We start from the raw sequence: 22,758 nt of genomic DNA on the forward strand, positions 1-22,758 counted from the left end.
CCCCCCCCCCCCCACACACACACACACATACACACACACACACACACACACACACACACACACACACAGGAGTATGAGCTGGTACTTTAATACAGGGTCCTGTGGTGAAATGCCCTCTCCTCATATCTATTCTTTCTCGCTTTAGTTTCCAAGCTATTTAACAGAGCTTTTACACACACACACACACACACGCACACACACACACACAGAAACATGCTTCATTGAGCTTTCAGGCCATCTGTGTTCTACTTACACCCATACATACATACATACATACTCACACAGTGCCATCGCTTATGTTAGTTTTTTAGCTTTGCTTGTCTCAGGAAAGCCCCCCGGCTTGCCACCTTAAGAACACACTTAGCAGTTTTATTTTTTATCATTACGCCATATTTTAAACAAATCGGTGGAGTTGGACTTTGGACTCTGCCTCGTCAAACCCCACTGCGCCCCTCATCCATATGGTTCCGATTCTGGAGGGCGTCGTGGACTAGATCGGCAGTGTCCTGAATGGACCTACTCTCCAACCCGCTCGCACCAGTTCACTGTTGTCGGTGTGGTCCGCTGCACCAGTGAGGACCAGTCAGCACCTCTTTTGTACTCAGATGGAGATTCTTTGAGAAGAGAAGATCAAGACGTCTGGGACTTCGCTGTCAGTGTGACTTATTATTACTGTCTTTCCTGCCTGTCCAGCCCACCCCAAGTATGTCTGATGTTGTGTTGTGGTAAAAGTGCAGACCAGCAGTTTGTTGTTGACTCTCGAGACGGCAGTTTTGGAATTTGTTGTGCGCTTGACTGACAGGGCATGTCTTCTCAGAAACCTCAGTGACATGCCTGTTGTTCTGTCTCTGTCCCTGTCTCTGTTTGTTGTCTGGTCTCTGTGCAAGCAGACGGCACACATCTGCTCTCTTACCAATGCAATGTCTCAACGTGACCTCAAGACAAGAGTTCTGTGCTCCTTGTGCAAAAAAAAAATCCAATATCTTCTGAACTCACAACGGTGCTTTTAGGATTGGGCCAGTTTGGTTTGCATTGCTCTTGGTGGTCGGTTGGGAGAGTGGCTACAGGGATAGGCGCTGAAGTGCACAGTCTAGGGGGAGGCAGGGGAAGGAGCGGAGACAGGCCAGGCAGGGATTGAGATTGGGAGGGGTAGGTTGGCAGTGTATATGAGCTGCTCTTTGGGATTAGGATTAATACCCACGATGCTGCGTGCTCTCTTCTCACCACCCTCTCGCTTAATCCCGGCTCCCATCATGCAATAGGGCATTAGCTACCTTGCTTAGAACTCATGATCCCCCAGACATCAATGTTATGCTCAGCACACACACACACACGCACACACACACACACACACACACACACACACGTAATTAATTAAGATCAAACTTTTATATTAGTATTACTAGTTTGTGGTTTTTTGTAACGTCGAGTTGATTTGAGTTGCCTGGCCCACAGCTGTTGTCCTGGAAGATTCCAGGTGTCTCGCCATCCTGTCACGAGTGCGTTGCACTAATCCCTCAGTCCTAATGGTGATACTGGATTTAGGCGGGGATGGGCACTTCACATTAACTGCGTTTGTGAGTGGGTGTTTGATTCACTTTGCGCCGGCACTTGGCGCCGAGTTGTGCAATGGATTTCACTCGCCTCTCTCTCTTTCTCTGGCTTTGTCTCTCTCTGCAGAACCAGGAGCGTCAGTGGTTTTCCATGTCTGATGCTCTGATGTTTGGGGACCACATGTCTGTATGCCATTGTCTTTTTTTGCTTTGGAAAAGACCATCATGTTGTCTATTTTTTTCTTTTTTTATACTCCTCCTGCAACTTTTCCACAATGCACTTACACCCAACAGCCATTACAGGCAAAATGTCATGATCATGTGACCAAATGCAGAAGAAAAAAAAATAACCAATCAATCACAATGTACCAAACTGGTGTAAAGATTGCCTTACGTAATATTCCTTTTTTATGTTTGTGCTCTTGTGGTGAAATTAAAAGATTATATATGCACCTGATGTTGAGGGTTTGTTGGATTTAGTGCTCATATTTATTCTTGGCAATTTAAACACGATCATCATGCTGTACGACAAGAATGTTCACACTAGTTGATTTGTGTTGTACATTTATTGTTTCATTTTTTACAAAAGACATGAATAGAGTACAGTATAGAATCATATTACAGAATAAAAAACGCTTATATACAAATATTCAAAATAGAATACATCTTATGTACTGACTGAAGTCCGTGGCTGTATGAGACAGTAGGAATAGTGGACTGGACTGAAGTAGTGGGATATCTGCGGATACACATAAGAGTGAAAGAGGTGGGGCTATTATACACTGGACTTGTATGCTTACCTGAGGTTGGGTGGGGAGAGGGACAACCCAAACCCCTTGTGGTTTCATGTAACCTACACAAGCACCATTTCTGATCAATCTCAACTGTGTCTCCTCTTGCTGATGATGCGCTGATATGGGGGGAACATCATCCATTTTCAAGCACATAATAAGTTAATAGGTAGATGTAGCCATTTGGTTGCATTTTGTTTGTATCTCCATCCCTCAACTTGAAACACGCCTAAGTAGGCCATCTAACCGTTTGGTTCTGCCATCATCGCTTCACTTTAAGGTCCCCGCACAGACCAACAATAGGAGAGAGGTTTGGAAAACCTCCAAGCCACCAGAGAACGATGTGGAGCCGTGCCCTATACCGCACTTGGCTGGCAGTCCCTCCAACAGAGGATAGGATTGCTGGAGTCAGGTTTTTCCCTTCAAGTGGCGGATGTCCAAAATTGTCAAACATGTACACACACAAACACACACTCACACAATCACATACATACACTCACAAAAAAAAATGCACTCAACCTCTTGCTTTGAAAGAGATATTACTCTGTCCATTCTCCATCCTTTTCTCTCTCCCCCCATCATCGTAAAGTGCTCCTTTAGTAGGGATAGGCGGACACGGCAATGTAGACGATGAACGTGGTGTGGTAGTCAATGTTGCCGTCGGCGCCGTAGGAGAGCGCCCGTACCTTCATGCGGTAGGTGTGCGGCTGGCGCAGGGGCCGTGTGGTGTACAGCACCCCCTTGAGGCCCTCGTCGCGCAGGGCAAACGGCATCTGCTCGTCCTGCTCCTCTAGCGCCTGGAAGGTGGTGCGAGGGTGCACCACGCCCTCCTGCGTGTAGGCCACCAGGCGGATCAGGTCCTGGTTGGCGGCGATGCCGAACGGCAGCGAGAGGAGCTTGTACTCCAGCGCGTAGGGGCTCAGCGCGCACTCCAGGTCATTGGGCGGGCAGTTCTTCAGGCAGAAACTGCAGAGCGAATTAAACGAAACACAGGGTTGACAACACTAACGTGTTTAGAAGTTCAGAATAATGAATGAGCTCAAGACTAGGGTTAGAGGTGCAGCATGTCATTGCGAGTGACAAATGTCTGTATACTACAGGTGTGAATTATCATTAGCGTTAGTAAATAATCATTTACTACAGTGACATACATGACTGGAAAAGTGATGCTTTCAAATATGAGAGAAGTAACCTAGTCTACAAAGTCTAGGTTTCTGGATGAGGTGTTTCAGTGTATAATTTAACCAGACAATGGCGTACCCAGTGGCAGTGTCTCTCTGGTAGTTGGGGGGGCAGGGCGTGTCGATGCACTGGTAGCTGCCCCTCATGTTGAAGCACATCCTGTTGGCCCCACACTGGATGTTCTGCTCCTGACACTCGTCTATGTCTGGAAAGATAACATACATAATGCAAATCTATATTCTCTTTCTGGAGGGTCAATCTTTTACAGCTTTTAATCTATGTTCCTGGGGCAACGTTTTCCAAGACTGTCAATGACGAAACCATTGAAACTGATAAATAGAGCTGAACTGATCATGGAACTGTCGTATTGTGTGTGAATTCTGATGGTGTGGTCTTACCCTGGCAGGTCTTGCCATTGGTCATGAGGCGGTAGCCAGAGGGACAGAGACACTTGTGACTGCCAGGTGTGTTCACGCACTCGTGCTGACACGTGTCACGCTGTTCACACTCATTGATGTCTGTGGAATGCGGACACACACCCACACAGACACACACAAACACACGCACAAACACACATGAATGAAAACACAAAAACAATACACAGGTAAATGGTATAGCCTACTCTATTGCATCTACTTTCATACTTATCACCTCACACACCCTATCAGTCCCACATGAGTCATGCAAGTAATGACGCTTCCTCTGTCCTCAGACCACCCCCCCCCCCCCCCCCCCTCGCCCATAGTTACCTAGGCAGCGGCCAGCCTCTGGCCTGAACCCTGGGGGGCACACGTGAGGGATTGGGTGCGGGTGGAGGCGTGGGAGTGTGGCATGCCTACGTGTGCGTGAGGGGGTTGCTGGGCGGGGGTAGGAGTCGAAACTCTGGGCCGCGAGGCTGTGGAAGCGGCGCTGGGGGGTGCCCTGCCACCCTTGGTAGCCGTAGGTGAGGCTCTGGTAGCTAGGCAACCGCTCCAGCCCGGCACACGACTTCCCGTCGCCTAGGAGATGCAGGCCGGGCGGGCACACGCACTTGAAGCTGCCGGGGCTGTTGACACAGCGGTGGGCACACGGTGCGGGCACAGCCTCGCACTCATTTATGTCTGCCACCACAACACAGCCAGCACAGGTAGAAGGACGCAGGGGAGAGAGGGATGGATGAAAAGGCGGGGGGAGAAAAGTGAAAAACAGAGAAAGGTAAAGAGGCAGGTGTAGAGAGGAAGAGGAGATGACAAAGAGGAAAGGTAGAAGAGAGGGAGAGAGAGCAGGGGTTGAAGGACAAAAATGAAATCAATGAAATGCCCCAAATTCACTTCACAGCATGGCAAAAACATGGATCAGATGGATCAGATTCATCACAGATCTGATTAAGCATTGGAGCAGTCTTAAACTCAATCAATGCCGACCGGCAACATGAATGTACCAGGAATGATCAATGACATTTTAGAGTATTAATGGCGTTAGATGGGCCAGAGGTTGGACTAGAGGTCCAACTGTGACTCAGGACAAAGGCCATGAATGTCATTAGAAAAGCAGAGAGTGCTTCAGGCCAAGAACCCAAGCGAAAGGTCAAGTGTCAAAGGTCAAAGACAAAAGGTCACAGACTGACAAAAGGCAGACACAGAAGGAAAGCACAGTCACTGATATACTGACAGACAGAGAGAGAGAGAGAGTTGGGGGTGGGGGTGTTGCTATGTTGTGATGACAGACAAATATCTTCCTTGACTCCAAACCTTTTACCGCTACCTTACCATTTTGACTGATCTTTCCTGATCACAAACCTTTTCCAACTACGTTACCATTTTGACTGATCTTTCCTGATGACAAACCTTTTCCAACTACGTTACCATTTTGACTGATCTTTCCTGACTACAAATGTTTTGCAATTACGTTAGCATTTTGATCGATCGGGAGCGTTTAGCTTTAACACAGCGTGAAGTATCGAGCAGGGGTGTGGGGGTGTAAGCCAAGCAGCAGTGGAGGCGGTGAGTGATGCTGAGTGACACTGAAGAGTTACTCTCAGCACTACTGCTGTTATTTGTCAGCAGAACACAGACACTGGCAGAGGGGTGGTTGGCAGAACACAGACACTGGCAAAGGGGTGGTTGGCAGAACACAGACACTGGCAGAGGGGTGGTTGGCAGAACACAGACACTGGCAGAGCGGTGGTTGGCTGGGAAAAATGAGATGGGAAAATGAATGGTGAGAGCAGAATGGGAGCGAAGTGAGAGCACTAGCAGAAGCAGCAGCCTCGCAGCCTATGGAACGCAGCTGTGTGTGTGTGTGTGTGTGTGTGTGTGTGTGTGTGTGTGTGTGTGTGTGTGTGTGTGTGTGTGTGTGTGTCTGTGTGTGTCTGTGTGTGTCTGTGTGTGTCTGTGTGTGTCTGTGTGTGTGTGTCTGTGTGTGTCTGTGTGTGTCTGTGTGTGTGTCTGTGCGCACGCGCGTGTGTGTAATTTTGTTGACATGTCTGTGGAGGTGCTTGTCAGTGCATGCTTGTGATGGAACTCTTTGGGGTGCACTGGTATGCACTTACAATGCTGGGACGTGTATAAGCATGTGCTTATATGTATGTGTGCATGCACTTAGGGAGAGTTGGTATGTATGTATACTGTACCTGTAAGTTTGCGAATGCGTGTGTGTGTGTGTGTGTGTGTGTGTGTGTGTGTGTACATACCCAGACAGGGTCGGCCCACGCCCTGGGAGCGGTACCCCCGTGGGCAGGTGCAGTGGTAGCTGCCGCGTGTGTTCTCACACACCTGGTTGTACCTGCACTGGTGTGTTCCATCCCGGCACTCGTCTACATCTGAGACGACAAAAACACGCATGAGGACATGGAACCACCCCAGACTCAAATACAGATGGAATAAATAACACTGGATTCAGGTGACTGTTTCACCCAAAATGGGACCTCGTCATCCATTCGACAGTGAATAACTTCTACATTGTTTAAACAGACACTCTACCATTTTGGTCACCTTCACATCTCCACACAGTATGAACTGAAACATCAAATGCGTCGTTTATACGACTTATATGTGCCGAGTTTTGACCTAGTTTGAGACGCCTTCAAGCCCTCACCTACACACGTGCCGTTGCCACCCTTTGTCATGCCCGATGGGCACAGGTCTATGCAGGTGTACCCGCCGCGTGTGTTCTTACACTGCTGGTCCGACCGACACACCCTCTGCCTGCACTCATTAATGTCTGAGAAGAGATGGGGGAAATGTTAGAACATTTAGCGGCTTGTGGAACTGTGATCTAAATGCGCACATTTTTAGCAACTGTTCGACAGAAGAAGAGCTGGAGCGCGTCAGAAGAACAACGCAACCCTGTGAACCATTTTCAGGAGGAGAAAACAAGATGGCCGAGAAGAGGAAGCCAAGTCGCCTCTGGTATTATAGTCTTGTCTAGTTGTTTGTTTTATGTGGCCAACAGGGTATTTCTAGACAAGCCTGTAGGGGTTAAGGACCTAACAGAGTGCTAACCAATGCAGCGTCGGTTCCTGAGCTGGTAGCCTGGCTCACACGCGCAGCGGAAACTGCCGATGGTGTTCAGACAGTGCTGGTGACACGGGTTCGACTCCTTACACTCATTCACATCTGCAAGAGAAAAAGAATAGATAAAGAAGCAAGGATGACAATGGTAAGGAACTTCGTTGAATTAGTTGTTGATGGTGAATATGTGTTGACATGGAAGCCAAAACAGTGAGATAAGTCAGAGGCCTGACCTTGGCAACTCAGCCCATCAGTGGTCCTCCTGAAGCCCCGCCCACAGCGCATCACACAGCGGTAGGAGCCAATGAGGTTCTCACAGTCCTGCCCATTATGACAGGTGTGGCCTCCCAGTGCACACTCGTCTATGTCTGCAGGTCCACAAAGACATTGAGAAAGGTCGGCATGCAGATATTTAAATATAAATATGCAAACGTGTGAGTGCATCGGTGGGTATGTTTGTGTAAAGGAAAACTCACACCATGGAAGGTACTACCAAATAATACGGTTGTCCTGTGTGTGTGTGTGTGTGTGTGTGTGCGTGTGATAGAGAGAGAGAGAGAGAGCTCATACCCTGGCATGTCCTTCCATCAGCTGATATGGTAAGTCCTCGTGGGCAGGAACAGTAGTACGTGCCGATGGCATTGTGACACGTGTGAGAACAGGGGTTACCTTCCTCACACTCATTCTCATCTTCATCAAGCACACACACACACACACACAAGATAGGAAAAGCAAATGAATTATGTGAACAAAGTCTCTGAAAAGCATCTGTTTCATATCATGATACAACTTTTTTGACAATGTGATTTGATGAGAAACTTGGCTGCTTACCTGAGCAGTATGGACCAGTGGGATCCAGACGGAATCCACCGGGACACTGGTTACTACGGTCACCTGCAGACAATGTGTGTAATTACATCATTAACTGCATCATTAACTGCATCATGATGTAGACGTCATAGCATGTTTTACATTGAGTATAATGAGCCTCAACACTCTTTGTAAGACCGAGAACGGAGGAAGGAAGCAAAAACCAGAGAGGAAGGTTGAACACACCAAACAAACAAAGATGGAGAAGAAAAGAGGAGACAATGGAAACGTCCATTGAGAGAAAAAGAGTATTACTGACCCTTGGCGATGATAGCATGGATGGTGTACTCCAGCACCTCCTCTAGGGGGTGGTAATGAGCCGCGATGGAGGCGGCGTGGAGCGTCTCCACCAGGTAGGGCATCCGCCCGCGGCCCGGCTCGTAGCTGATGGTGTGGTTCCAGGAGTAGGGCACGCTTACGCCGTCGATGCTGAACATGCGCGTGGACTGAGCATACAGCTGGCCTGCTCCCGTCTGAATGTAGTCTTCAGAGTAGTCCTAACATACACACACACACACACACACACACACACACACACACGTACACAGAAACATACACATGATTTTTTCATACATGTGTCTGCGTGACTAGGAAAAAACTCATCAGATACTTCATTTTGCCATTAAATAATAAGCCAAATGCATTCTGAAATGTAAGTGGATACATACAGTTGTCTGCACACAGTACATTATTTCTGCACTTATAGAGCACTAATTAGAAGTTCAAGGGAGGGCAGGCCTCTTGAGTCATGTGTGGTAGAGAGGGGCAGAGGTCAAGTGTCAGAGGCAGTACCTTGAGGCTGATGTCTGCATTAGACGGCAACTGGAGGACGTGGCCGTTCACCACAATGTCCAATAGCAGCACGCCGTCAGAGTCCAGCCCCCGGGCAACATGAGTTATCCGCAGGATCTCACCTGGATACAAACACAGGGATGCACACACAAATACATGTGTAAGTCAAGATATACAGTATAGACACAACATATATATGTGTATGTGAACATCCAGAAATAGACAGACATTAAAGATATCCATGCTAAAGGATATGCGTATGCACAGAGACAAAAACGTCAGTTGAAATCAATAAGAACACACAAACACATACTAGACAAACACAAACATCACCACACAAATCAAACAGGGAAAATGTCACCCCCTCACACCATTCTCACACTTTGCTCACCTGTAGCAAACTCTACTTGTGTCTCGCGTCTGAAGATGCCGTCCGTGAGGGTGTAGCCGTTTACAGCCTCGCCCACTTCCTGGGCTGTCGTCCAGTAGATGGGGTTCAGGAGTGAGATAAGCTTCCTCATGGCAGGACCTGAGCCACAACATCATGATCACATTAAAGCAAATAAATGACCTGAGATTAGCTTTGATTTATTGGGATTATAGCAAATTAGTTGTCAAACAAACAGTATTAAGGGAAAGAGTCTTTACCCCAGATCAGAATCAGAATTCAGAATCAGAATTATTTGTATTGGCCAAGTATATTTACACATACAGGAAATTAATGTTAATTAATGAATTAATGAATTAATGAATGAATTAATTAATTAATTATGTGTGTGTGCCTCTCTGTGTGTATCTGTTACAATGGAGAGCTAGTGAGAACATATGTGTGTGTGTGTGTGTGTGTGGGTGTGTAAGAGAGAGAGAGTCCCACTCCTCACCAAGGCTACGTGGGACATTGGAAATGGTGGCCTGGATGATCCTGGGTCCTGACTGGTTGTCAGAGATGGTGGCGTTTAGAATGGCGACGCCAAACTCCACATCATTAATGTTTCCAATGATGCTGCCCCGGGCTCTCTGGGGACCGCCTGCACAAATATAACCCAAATCAAAACTTTTTCATAGATACATGTAGACGCACACACACACACACACACACACACACACACACACACACACACACACACACACTTCCAGTTAAATGCACTCACTCTTACAATCTGTCTCTTACACACACAAACTCACACCACAAACACACACACTCACCTGGACATGCCTGTGCGTTACACCTGGACAGCTGAGTGGAGTCTCCTGGACAGGGACGACCCTTGTTGCTAGACGATGGGTTGTTGCAGTGCCTGGTCCGTGTTCTCTCTCCACCCCCACAGGAAGCTGAACACTCTCCCCAGGCCTGCCAAGGTCCCCAGTTACCATCCACTAGAAAAACACACACACACACACACAGTTTAAATAATGGGGGTTGTATCAGAAATGGCCAAGCGTGCAAACATGAATCTAATCTAACCCTTTAAATGCTAGTATTGGATTAACAGATGTGAACAGTTAGTTATGGTGAGTTCAAATGGACTAAGGAGAAATTCTACTCTAGGACTGTGTGTGTAGCTATAAGGGTGTGTGTGTGTGTGTGTGTGTGTGTGTGTGAATGACACACCAGGGCAGCTGGCCGTGCTGCAGCGCTGAGTCTGTGCATCTGAGCCTGCGCAGGTGCGCCCCCCGTTGGCCGGTTGAGGGTTGTCACAGCTGCGGTGCCGGCGCATCTGACCGCCATTACATGAGCGACTGCACGAACCCCAGCCGCCCCATGGGCCCCAGTTCCCATGGACTGAAGAAAGAGACAGAGAGAGAGAGAATGCAAGGATGAGAGACTATTTATAAATGACAAATATGCAATCTCTATGGCCAGTAAGAAGTGTGTGCCACTAAGCAACTGTTTGTGTGTGTGTGTGTGTGTGTGTGTGTGTGTGTATGCTCACTCGATACTTGTGAAAAGAGTGACCATTTATAAATCAAATATGTGTCATCTCCAGTAAGCAGTGTGTGGCAGTAAGTGAGCGTGTGCGTGTGCGTGTGCATGTTAGTGTGCATGTGCGTGTGCGTGTGCGTACCCGGGCAGGGCTCGCTGTTGCAGAAGTCGATGTGAATGTCGTTCCCCTCACACTGCCGCCCTCCATGTAGGGGGGCGGGGCTTGCACAGAGGCGTGTGCGCTGCCTGGTTCCGCCCCCACAGGAGACACTACACGCCCCCCAGCTGACCCACGATGACCACTTCCCTTCCACTGACAAGAGGAGAGAGGACTTGATGAGACACAGAACAAGTAGACATCGACAGATCATACATACACACAAGTCAAAATGTCAGAATATTTACACAGACAACCCACATAAACCCCACACAGTGGATTGTTGAATCTGTAAGCTACTATACATTGTCTGTGTACATGTGTGTGTATGTGTGTATGTGTGTGTGTGTGTGTGTGTGTGTGTGTGTGGTGTGTGTGTGTGTGTGCGTGTGTGTGTGTGCGTGTGTGTGTGATATACCTGGACAGGGTCTCTCCTTGCACACTTGTGTCTGGGTGTCGGGTCCGGCGCAAGGTGGGCCATTGAAGGCTGGCGGGGGGTTGTTGCACAGGCGCACGCGTGTCTGAGTGCCCTTACCACACGTCTCACTGCACGCGCCCCAGGGCAGCCAGGCCCCCCAGTTACCAGCCACTGGAGGAGAGAGAGAGGGAGAGAGAGAGAGAGAACAAGACATATTTGTGTACCACTTAGTGTGTATGTGTTTGTCCCTCTCAGGGAGTGCGTATGTGTGTGTGTGTGTGTGTGTGTGTGTGTCTGTGTGTGTGTGTGTGTGTGAGTGTGTGTGTATCTGTGTGTGTGTGTGTCTGTGTGTGTGTCTGTGTGTGTGTGTGTGTGTGTGTGTGTGTGTGTGTGTGTGTGTGTGTGTGTGTGTGAGTGAGTGTGTGTGTGTGTTTGTGTGTGTGTGTGTGTGTGTGTGTGTGTGTGTGTGTGTGTGTGTGTGAGTGAGTGTGTGTGAGTGTGTGTGTTTGTGTACTCACCAGGGCAGGGTCTGATGCTGCACATGATGGCCTCCACAGCCTTCCCCTCACAGGCTCGCCCCCCATGCTGGGCGGGAGGGTCGCTGCAGGTGCGCACTCGTGTCCTGTTGCCATGACCGCAGGTACGAGAACACTCCTCCCAAGAAGACCACTCTGACCACCTCCCATCCACTGCACACACCAATACAGACATGATAGGTCAGGAGACACAATCATACACACACCCTCAGACTCAGACATATACAGACTCTTATCTCACTATTATTGTATGCACTTCTTAACAATATTCCAATATGTGAACTGTGACTTATACACACATTCTTAACAATATTCCAATATATGAACTGTGACGTATACACACACTCTTAACAATATTCCAATATATGAACTGTGACTTATACACACACTCTTAACAATATTCCAATATATGAACTGTGACTTATACACACACTCTTAACAATATTCCAATAAGTGAACTGTGACTTATACACACATCTATTACAATATATGCAGTGTGATTTGTGATGTGTGATCTGACTGGCTGCAGTTATGCTCACCTGGACAGGGTTTGCCATGGCAGGTGCGTGTTTGTGTGTCGCTGCCGACGCAGTGGCGCCCCCCGTTGGCCGGGAGAGGGTTGTTACACTGTCTGAGTCTGCGCTGCGCGCCCTCACCACACGACACGCTACACGGACCCCACTCCATCCACTCCGAGAAGCCGCCATGGACTACAGGCAAGGGGGCAAAAGGTTACATTAGTAAGTATATTCATCTTATATAGACATAGTACATACATTCACACAAACAAATATATACTTGACACACATATGCACACACACAAACACACACACACACACACACACACAGACACACACACACACATATGCAAACACACAAACACACACATACACAGACACACACACACACACACACACACACACACATATGCAAACACACAAACACACACTCACCGCGTACGGTCAGTGCCACTCTGACCAACACAGAGCCCATGAGGTTGCGTGCCACACATTCATACTCGGCAGTGTCCTCCTTCTGTGCACTGGCCAATTGCAGTGAGCCGTTGGTAAGCTGCATGAAGCGCGGATTGGCTAGCAGGGGGCGACCGAGGCGGGACCACTGGATGACTGGCGTGGGCTCTCCGGATGCCTGGCAGTTCAGTACCACTGTGCTGCCAGCGTCCACCACCGTCTCCACCGGCTCCACCGTGATGGTGGGAGCACCTGAAGAGGAGGAGGAGGAGAGAAGGAAGGAGAAGAAGGGGAGTGGAAAAAAGAAACAGGAGAAATAAAGAGGGGTAGAACGAGAAGAGAAGAGATGTGATGGATGAAGGGATGGGGAAAAGAGGGGAGAGGAGGGGAGATGAGAGGAGAGAGAACAACAGAAAAGGAAAGGAGTCGATGTTATTATCATGTGGGTTTCCTGATCAAGCACTGCATTGTGTGACTCTTGATGGAGGTCAGAGGCCTGTCAGTCTTACTCTGCAGGGTGAGCGTAACACTCCTCTCCACCACCCCTGCGTCGTTGGTGGCCACACACATGTAACTGCCAGCATCCTCACCCTGGCAACAGTGAAAAATGAGACAAACTCAGTCTCAGTAAGGACTACAGACAGATACAGTTACAACAAAAGCAGTAATGTTGCTCTAGATAACCTACAGTGTTTGAATTGGTATTGTTAAGCTGCAATGGTCGTGTGGGGTTTTATTTTTCACAGTTGGTATCATTAAACAGAGGCTGGACTAATTCCATCATGTCTGCTATAGATTGTTAGATTGGGGTACCACTGGTGTTGTCATGGGATCGGGGCATTACCACGGTGCCGTAGATGGCAAGCGAGCCGTTGTGCAGCTGGCGGATGCGGTTGCTAATGGGGATGTTAACTCCCTTCTTGCTCCACTGGATGGTGGGCAGGGGGTCGCCCCGCACTTCACAGTTCAGGATGGCGTTCCCGCCCAGGGGCTCGATGCGGTTGGAGTGACTGTCTCCATCTATGATTGGAGGCTCTATAGGAAGGGACAAGAGAGGAAGGTCGGCAGTGGTCAAAGGTCACACAGAGGTCAGAGAGGTCATGAGATCTGATGGATTAGAGTCTGATCCAAATAGTATTGATTTTATCCAGTTTATTAAGATTTCACCCGATTTAATAGTGATACATTTAAACTCTGACACAGTATTCATACCAAAGGAAGAGACCCTTACCTTTTACATACACAAAGCCCAGAGATTTGATGGAGCCCACAGCGTTCTCAGCCACACAAGAGTATGTGCCAGAGTCATCCTTGCTCACCCACTCAATCACCAGCTCACTGTGGCCATTCACATGGTCAAATTGAGCTAGAGACACACACGTACACACACACACACACACACACACACACACACACACACACACACACACACACACACACACACACACATAGAGAGAGAGAGAGAGAGACATACACATTTATGAGTTGTACTCAATGAAAACACAGGCAATTATCCCAATACTGATGATATGTCAGAAATGTGTTTGAAATACGAGGTGCATTATGCTGGATTGGTTGGATTAAGGTTAGCAGAAGGATTAGAGTTGGGACAGGATTACGATTATAGCACACACCTAGAATAATGCCTGCGCTTAAAACATTGGGAATAGGTTCTGTCCTGTCCGAATGCACTGGTTTGGATTAGGGTCATGGTGTTTGTCTGAGGCACACACCTGGGATGATGTTGTTGTTGAAGGTCCAGGTGATTTTAGGTGCGGGGATGCCAGTGGCCCCACAGGCCAGCAGGAGGCGCTCTCCCTTGTTGAGCGAGACGTCTCCCAGCAGCTCACTGAACTCAGGGTGGGTCTGAACAGACAGAGTGACCGTTTGACTGTCCTGGCCCACAGAGTTTGAGGCGATGCAGGTGTAACTCCCAGAATCTTCAGGCTGCAGTGACATAGAGAGAGAGAGAGAGAGAGAGAGAGAAAGTGTGAATCATTGTATTCCAAATTGTTCTAAAGTTTATAGGAAATCAAGAAATTTGTCCCATTACTTTCAAAGAGGAAACATCTCCCTTGGTCATCGCCACTGAGCCTGCAGTCATCAGTTGAACATATCCTGTATCATTTCACCAAAGCTGTGTTCTGTGGAGGACCCAGCTGTGTTTCACATCTCACCTGGGGTACTGCTACAGCTGTCTGTCTTTGTTAAATGCAGCAGATTTGACCCCCGTGGCAGTCCGTTACTCTAAGCTACTGATTCTTCTCTGTTCAGTATTTACGACCAACTCCACCCCTCACCTGTGCTGCACCTAACATCAGAGTCTGCCTCACCTGAGCGGAGTCGATGGCCAGCTCTCCAGAGGGCAGGATGGTGTACTCCCCAGCGCTGTCACCGAGGGTGGTGCCATCCTTCTCCCACACCAGGCTGGGCTGGGGCACCCCCTCCGCCACGCACGGCAGCTGCACCGAGGAGTGCTCCACCACCCACTGCTCCCGCTCCTCCTCACGGATGGACGGAGGAACTGGGGGTAGGGGGGAGACAGGTCAGGTGGCTTCCTTACGCATGTGTTTATTCTATGTATCAATCAATCAATCAATCAATCAATCAATCAATCAATCAATCTTTGTAATGATTACGTTTAAGTTAGATTTGAATACATTCACATTTGCACTTTACACTTTTCCTTTATAGTCATATTCCCACAAACTTTTTCTATATCTCTTAGTCCTTCACGCTTCCACTCCTCATTCATCACAAAGAATTTGACATGCTTAATTTGTTCTTTTTGAATGTCAAACCCCTCGCCCTCTCCCAGACTCACTCTGGATGGTGAGGCTCATGTCGAGGCTGGCAGTGCCCGCCACGTTGGCAGCGCTGCAGGTGTATTTGCCCGTGTCTCCTGGCTGGGCAAAGGCGATGTGCAGGGCGCCCGAGCTGAGGACCCTCACCCGCACCGACTCCTCCACTGGCTTCCCATCTCGATGCCAGCTCACGGTAGGGGCCGGATGCCCATCTACCTGGCACTCGAGAGTCACCGCTGTGTCCATGGCGACTGTGTAGCTTTTACTTTTACTGTCAGAGCTTATCTCAGGGGGAACTGTGGACAGAAACAGGGTGTGAGGATGAGGGTGTGTGGGTGTGTGCTGATGTGTGCAACTGAAAGAGAATGCATGTGTACTTATTTTCAAGTGTGCGAGCATATATCTGTATTAGATCTTGGGGTATATGGGTGTCTGTGTCTGTGTCTGTGTCTGTGTCTGTGTCTGTGTCTGTGTCTGTGTCTGTGTCTGTGTCTGTGTCTGTGTCTGTGTCTGTGTCTGTGTCTGTGTCTGTGTCTGTGTCTGTGTCTGTGTCTGTGTCTGTGTCTGTGTCTGTGTCTGTGTCTGTTTGTAAAGGAGAGATGTCTGTCTGTGTGTACGGAGCATATGCACGAGGACAGGTCTCCCTCCACACCTTGTACTCTGAGTTTAGTCTTGCCCAGAGCAGTGCCCGCTGGGTTCTGTGCCACGCACATGTATGTGCCCGTGTCCTCTGCCCGAGCACGAGAGATCTGCAGCCCACCACTGGGCAGAACTGAGAAGCCCCCTCCTAGTGGAGAGAAGCAGTAAAGACATCATCACTGAGGTACATAACTCAGATACACACACACACACACACACACACACACACACACACACACACACACACACAATACAAAAACACATAAAGAAGTTTTAGTCAGATGTATATATAATTAAACAAAATATGTGAACACACACAGACACACACCTGTAGTGAGGATGTTGATGCCCTCTTTCTGCCAGCTGATGGTGGGTCGTGGTGTGCCCTGGGCTTTGCAGGGCAGGGTGATGGGGTTGTTCAGGATCACATCCAGGGAGGGGGTGTGCGTCTGGATCACTGGAGGCTCTGAGGGGTGGGTTGTGAGGGGTACACATTCACTCATCTACTCTCCATGAAACAGACTCAGATAACATTTCCCAGAACATTTCTCATTGTCACATTTTCAGGCAACTTCCAGAGACCAGAGTAATTTCCTTGAGAACAGACCGACAGACTATTCAGCCTTATCTACACTACTAACACATTCCACCATACTCAAGCTAGAGTGACCGGGTGGCCCACGCTGCCTTGTACTGCACAGCAGTTTGACCCCTTTTGACCCTTTGTCCCGCATCCCCGTGGGCTGAGATAATGTCCCGCATTTTCATTGGTCATTTGGCTTTTCATTTGTCGGAAATAAGAACACGTGTGCGTTCTTTTCCCCGCCCGGCACATGAGCCGCTTATGCTGTTCTGGCATATTTTCTACTCTATTTAATAGTGATATGTCAAAAGCAGCAACTTGGCTCAAACAAATGCAATATAGCCAAGCTTTTCTTAAAGCCTGGCTTTTATCCAGTGGCTGAGAAGAGAGAAGAGCAGGCGGTCATCATGAGTCTGTGACGACTGTCAGTCAGACTGTGCAGACGTGGGGCCGGTAAACTCCTCTGCCACGTCACAAACACCAAACTTACACAGGTGTTTATGAGCCAAAAGGCAGAATACAAATATTTCTTATTCAGTTAGATAGACATTATATCAAGGTTTTACGCTACCTCTCAGCATTAGTCCCACATTGACCCACACAAACGTACTACTCGTCCCACATTTGGCTTGCTTGCATCTGGTCACCCTAATTCAAACTGGATCCGACGTTGAAGAAGTGAGCTCAAATCTGTTATATAGGTAGGTGTGAGTGTGTCCTCTGAGAATGGGCGTGGCCTCTTACCCTGCACACTGAGGTGGACGTGGCGATGGGCGGAGCCAGCGGCGTTCCTGGCGATGCAGGAGTAGCGGCCAGAGTGGCTGAGTTCAGCAGAGGAGATCTGGAGAGGACCTGAGAGAGGCCAAGGGACAAATCAGTCAGTCATCAATCAGTCAGCGTCAGTCAGATTACACACAGATCCTGTAACGGTGGTGAGCTTGCAGTATATCAGTGAGTGTATCTGAATGTTTCCACTAGTATATGGGGAGGAATATGTTGCATAGTGTGAGTTCTCTCTTTCACTAAGGGTGGGAGATTTCTTCATCTGTGTGTTGGTATACACGTCTCTGAGTGTGCACCTAACGCACATGTGTGAGGCTCACCAGAGGGGAGGATGCTGTAGCCCTGTCCGTTACTGGGGAGGCGCAGGCCATCTTTGGTCCAGTGCACAAGGGGCTCAGGCACTCCAGATGCAGTGCACCCGATCACCACCGGAGACAGTCTGTTCACCACCAGTTCTGTGGCCTCATCCGCAATTGAAGGAGGAACTGCAGAAGAACACACAGGAAGTGGAAAAGGTAGGAAAAGGGAAACATGACCAGAGAATAGCAGAGAGTTATAAAAAAAAATTAAATAAGTAAATAAAAAATAAAAAATTCCATTCCAGAATGAAAAGGTTCATTTTCCAGAAACATCTGTGCATACTGTGCATAGTGTATGTGTGTAGACTCACCCTGTACAGTGAGTGTGATGGTTCTGTTGTCCTGTCCAGCCTCATTGGTCACCACACACTCGTACACGCCCGTGTCCTCTACCGTGGGCGCTATGACGACGAGAGACCCTGACGACAATAACCTGTGGAGGTCATCACAGAGGAGATCCGCTCTTAACTCAGGCACAAACCCGCCGAACAGGCCCTCTGTGTGACTACTCTGTGTGAAGACAGAAATGGACATGCCCTAGACTCACCTGTACATGTTCTGGTTGTGGTCGGTGTGGAGGGGTCGGCCGTTGCGGGCCCAGGAGACTGTGGGTTTGGGGATGCCAGTGGCTTCACATGAGAGAGTGGTCTGAACATTCACTGTCACTGTGATGTTATTCCGTGAGGTCCAAGCAATGGTTGGGGGAACTGCAGGACACACACACACACACATACACACACACACACACACACGTACATTTTAAGACTGGGGGTATTGGCGTGTGTGGTGTGTGTGTGTTTCACTAAAGGCTCATGCATGTGTACACTGTCTGTGCATCAAGCCTGTGAGGGTGTATATATGATGTACACATTGCATATGATGACGCACCATACACCTGTAGGTCCACTCTCCTGCGCTGGGTGCCTGCCTGGTTAGTTGCCATGCACAGGTAGCGGCCTGTATCTGTCACCTGAGCAGAGCTGATGCGCAACGAGCCGTCCCCTCCAAATGTGTACCTGTGAGTGTATAAGTGTGTGTGTAAGTGTGTGTGTGTGCGGAAAAAAAAACCGAATGACACAAATATTTACAAAAAAGATTAATAATACAGAACAATCCATGAGCAAGGGATGTCAGAAGTGTGTATAAGTATTAATGACAGAGTGAGGTAATGTGTGTGTGTGTGTGTATGTGTGTGCGTGTGTGTGATGTCTGTGTCTACCTTGGATTGCTGTTGGCTAAGATGGCTCCATGCTTTCTCCAGGTGATACGCGGGGTTGGAACTCCACTCACCACACACTCAAGCAGCACAGGCTGGGTCACATGCACTGACACCGACTCAGGGCCAGACTTTATGGTGGGAGCCACTGTAGACACACACACACACACACACACACACACACACACACACACACACATACACATTAAACACACACGCGCGCACACACGCACACACGCACACACACATATACACAGACAAACTCACACACACGCACGCACACACACTCACATTAAACACGCACAGTGTAATCACATTCCATTATTGAACACATTCATCATACACACATAATACGCTGATTCTGCCATGATTTATAAACAATAACACAAGAGAGGCTTTGCTCTCATGTAGCTCAACTCTTTCCCTTTACACTGCCCCATCCATGTTTACACACACACACAAACACACACACACGGACCGTTGACAGCGAGGTTGAACTGGCGTCTGGTCTCCCCAGCCACGTTGCTGGCCACACAGGTATACTGGGCAGCATCAGGCAGGTTAGCGTTGTTTATCTGCAGGTAGCGGCCTCCAGACAGAATACGCAGACGTGGAGACACCTAGACACACACACACACACACACACACACACACACCATATGTAATTGTGATAGAAAGGCACTTGTTTTAGATAGAAGTTTTCTATTTTAGAGCATGTGAATCTACATGTTGAATTGGTACAGTAACCTTTAGCCCTGTTGTGTATGTGTTATGTGTTTGTGAGTGTGTGGTTTGTGTACCTGCAGAGGGGCCCCATCCTTAAGCCAGGTTAGGGTCGGGGGAGGGACGGCGTCTGACTTGCACTCCAGTGTCACCTGTCTGTTCTGCAGCACTGACACGTTCTGTGGGGTGCTCTCTCCAGCGATGTTTGGTGGCACTGACACATCATCATCATCATCATCATCACCATCATCATCATCATCATCATCATCATCATCATCACCATCACATCATAATTTTATAATACTTTGCTGCCCAAATTTCTATCATAACTACCATCACTGTTACTGCTGAAAACAACCTAATGATATTTCTACCTGTAACACTCAGATCTAGAAACACTCCACAGCACTAGCCAACAGTTTTTCCAATTTTTTGGAAACAGTTTATTGCTCTAAAATAGTTAACAACAAATCAACAGCAAAACGTTCTGCTGAGGCTGGTGTGTCATCAGAAAGCCTGTTCTCTATCCCCAGAAAGACGCTAACATTAGCAAACAACACACATTCACCCACCAACACACATTCACCCACGCCTCCACCCACCAATACACACGCACAGACCAGTGAATGAATGGCTCAAGGGTTAAAGTAACTCAACTCAGACTTACCATGGACTCTCACCAGAAACTCCCGATGATCATCTCCAGCGGGACTGGTGGCCAGACATGTGTACCGCCCTGTGTCCTCCACCTGCGAGTGTGTGACAGACAGCACTGAATATATGCAGCACATCTCGACTACATCTCTGTGTTGGTTCTCCTGTGTCTGCTTTCATGAATGTGTGTTTTCAGTAACATGCCTGCTTGTTATTACTAGTACGTATGTGCATCTGCATGCATGTTTGTTTGCGTGTGTGTGTGTGTGTGTTTTACATGTCGGTCTGACCTGAGCAGAGGCCACCCTCAGCACCTCTCCTCCTCTGAGCAGGCGCGCGCCATCGGTCTGAGGCAGGGGTCTGCCGTCCTTCATCCAGGTGATGGTGGGGGGAGGCACGCCGTCCGCCTCACACAGCAGCTCCAGCACGTGGCTCACCACCACCGACACCTCAGTGGGCACGCCCGCGCGCCGGATCTGAGGAGGAGCTGGGGGGAGAGGAGGACACGAGGGAGAGAGAGTGTGAGAACCGGGAAATAAAGGCACCAGGAACAGAAAGTTTAAGGTACTAAAGGTAGTTAAAATTGTGTCTTTCCCTGTGTCCCGAGGGACAAATGCTAGGGCAGGGGTACTCAATAGGCGGACCGCGGTCCGGATCCGGACCCAGACGCAATCAAATTTGGACCGAAGGCAAAATCAACATTCTGATTTAATCATGATCCAAGCAAGTTTTCATTGGTGCGTGATTTCGCGCTATATATTTTATATATGTGGTTTCTATCTTCCGTGTCCAATTCAGAGGTCCAATCAGGAGCTGTCATAACAACATCACTATGACAACTCACTCACTCAATGTTGGCCGCGAGCTCTGTGGGTCACGCAGGTTGTGTGTGTCAATGGCAACAACGCGGGCAGATCGATTTGTGAACGGTATCTTTTTCTCAGCAAACGAAAATCATGGTGTGCTTTAAGCCCGACAAAAAACGAAAAGTTGATTCCAAAAATCGCGAATTTAAGACAGAGTGGACTGACAAGTATGCATTTGTGCTGCCTGTGGGGAGCACAAAACCAATGTGTTTAATCTGCAACGAGACGGTTGCCCTTGTCAAAAGTGGTAAGGTGAAACGTCACTATGAAACAAAGCATGCACAAAAATACCCGCAGAACTCTGAGGTAGGCTAAGGGGCAGAAAAATAAACCATCTGCAATCATACCAAGCAACATGCAGTGTAATAGTTAGATTAGCCACACAACAAGAGCGTGCATACCTCAACATACTGTTGTGAGTCTGCCTTTTCAACCATGAATATGGTGAAAAACAAATACAGGAGCACACTCACTAATGAACACTTACATCAGTGCCTTCGCCTGGCCTTCACACATTTTATGCCCAAGTTTAAACCACAAAAAAAGTGTCACCTTTCACACAAATAAGGCCAGACCACATCACCTTTTGTGCATAGTTTGAACGTTTTTGTTGGAGTTATGTTTTTGGATTTTGACCGTCACTGTTCCGGACCCTGGACTGAATGGAAATTTGGCGAGTGGACCTTTTGGGTTTCTAATTGAGTACCCCTGTGCTAGGGGGTTTGTTTTTATATCTTTGGGGCATCCAAATATCCCTTCACATCCCTTCATTTTTCATCTTCAAATCGTTAGTGTCTATCACTGCCTCAGTTTTGTCACATAGGTATGTGTGTGTTTTTCTAACTAGATAAATCTATTTTGCATATGGGATCAGCACATGTGTACAGATTTGGTGTGTGTTGGTCCTTGTGAAAATGTGACTCTGTGTACATGAGTTTGTATCTTTGTACACCTCACCCAGTACTATAAGATTGTAGTGCCTGCTGGCCTCTCCAGCCTGGTTGGCTGCCGTGCAGGTGTAGCCCCCCGTGTGGCTGATGTTGGCACTGCGGATGTGGAGCGTGGAGCCCTGGTTGGGCACACTGAGGTGGGCATCCGGCCGCACCGTCAACCCCTCCCTCTGCCACTTTAGAGTGGGTGGGGGCGTCCCGTCCGCAACACACGCCAGGGTCACCTGGCTACCTGCTGCCACGGTGATATCCTCCACACTGCCTGCTCCTTCCAGGGTAGGAGGAACTAAGAAAGGACAGGAAATCACATTGCAGTGACATCACAATGGGCTTAAATCTAGACGGGCAATGAGAAGGCCGTCCCTCTAACACAAATGAGTGCCATAGTGATCGGGGTCCATGCTCACCGTACACCTGCAGGTTGAAGTATTTGTTGTCCACACCCGCCCTGTTGGAGGCCACACACGTGTAGCTGCCACCATCTGCCACCTGAGCA

The 22,758-nt window shown here is 48.4% G+C and overlaps 1 protein-coding gene across 1 annotated transcript in view; it reads right to left on the reverse strand.

The window, feature by feature from the left end:
* Positions 1–2,100: 2,100 nt before the first annotated feature.
* Positions 2,101–22,758, reverse strand: part of hmcn1 (hemicentin 1) — a 99,546-nt gene continuing 78,888 nt past the window's right edge. Inside the window, 41 exon segments of the mRNA XM_031575347.1 lie at positions 2,101–3,310; positions 3,605–3,731; positions 3,925–4,044; positions 4,276–4,626; positions 6,198–6,326; positions 6,602–6,727; positions 7,009–7,122; positions 7,251–7,385; positions 7,588–7,707; positions 7,849–7,911; positions 8,147–8,384; positions 8,680–8,801; positions 9,071–9,208; positions 9,561–9,707; positions 9,886–10,056; positions 10,292–10,462; positions 10,746–10,916; positions 11,179–11,349; positions 11,697–11,867; positions 12,254–12,424; positions 12,668–12,937; positions 13,195–13,276; positions 13,530–13,720; positions 13,917–14,051; positions 14,419–14,632; positions 15,019–15,209; positions 15,510–15,785; positions 16,142–16,276; positions 16,457–16,594; positions 17,456–17,563; positions 17,815–17,979; positions 18,165–18,286; positions 18,401–18,560; positions 18,742–18,869; positions 19,073–19,217; positions 19,548–19,689; positions 19,870–20,006; positions 20,460–20,541; positions 20,737–20,933; positions 22,270–22,548; positions 22,670–22,758. The exon segment at positions 22,670–22,758 is cut by the window's right edge and continues 9 nt beyond it. Of these exon segments, the coding sequence (XP_031431207.1) occupies positions 2,941–3,310; positions 3,605–3,731; positions 3,925–4,044; positions 4,276–4,626; positions 6,198–6,326; positions 6,602–6,727; positions 7,009–7,122; positions 7,251–7,385; positions 7,588–7,707; positions 7,849–7,911; positions 8,147–8,384; positions 8,680–8,801; positions 9,071–9,208; positions 9,561–9,707; positions 9,886–10,056; positions 10,292–10,462; positions 10,746–10,916; positions 11,179–11,349; positions 11,697–11,867; positions 12,254–12,424; positions 12,668–12,937; positions 13,195–13,276; positions 13,530–13,720; positions 13,917–14,051; positions 14,419–14,632; positions 15,019–15,209; positions 15,510–15,785; positions 16,142–16,276; positions 16,457–16,594; positions 17,456–17,563; positions 17,815–17,979; positions 18,165–18,286; positions 18,401–18,560; positions 18,742–18,869; positions 19,073–19,217; positions 19,548–19,689; positions 19,870–20,006; positions 20,460–20,541; positions 20,737–20,933; positions 22,270–22,548; positions 22,670–22,758 (6,712 nt within the window). The 3' untranslated portion in view covers positions 2,101–2,940.

This window comes from Clupea harengus, chromosome 10, assembly GCF_900700415.2.
Source record: "Clupea harengus chromosome 10, Ch_v2.0.2, whole genome shotgun sequence".
Lineage (NCBI taxonomy): Eukaryota > Metazoa > Chordata > Actinopteri > Clupeiformes > Clupeidae > Clupea > Clupea harengus.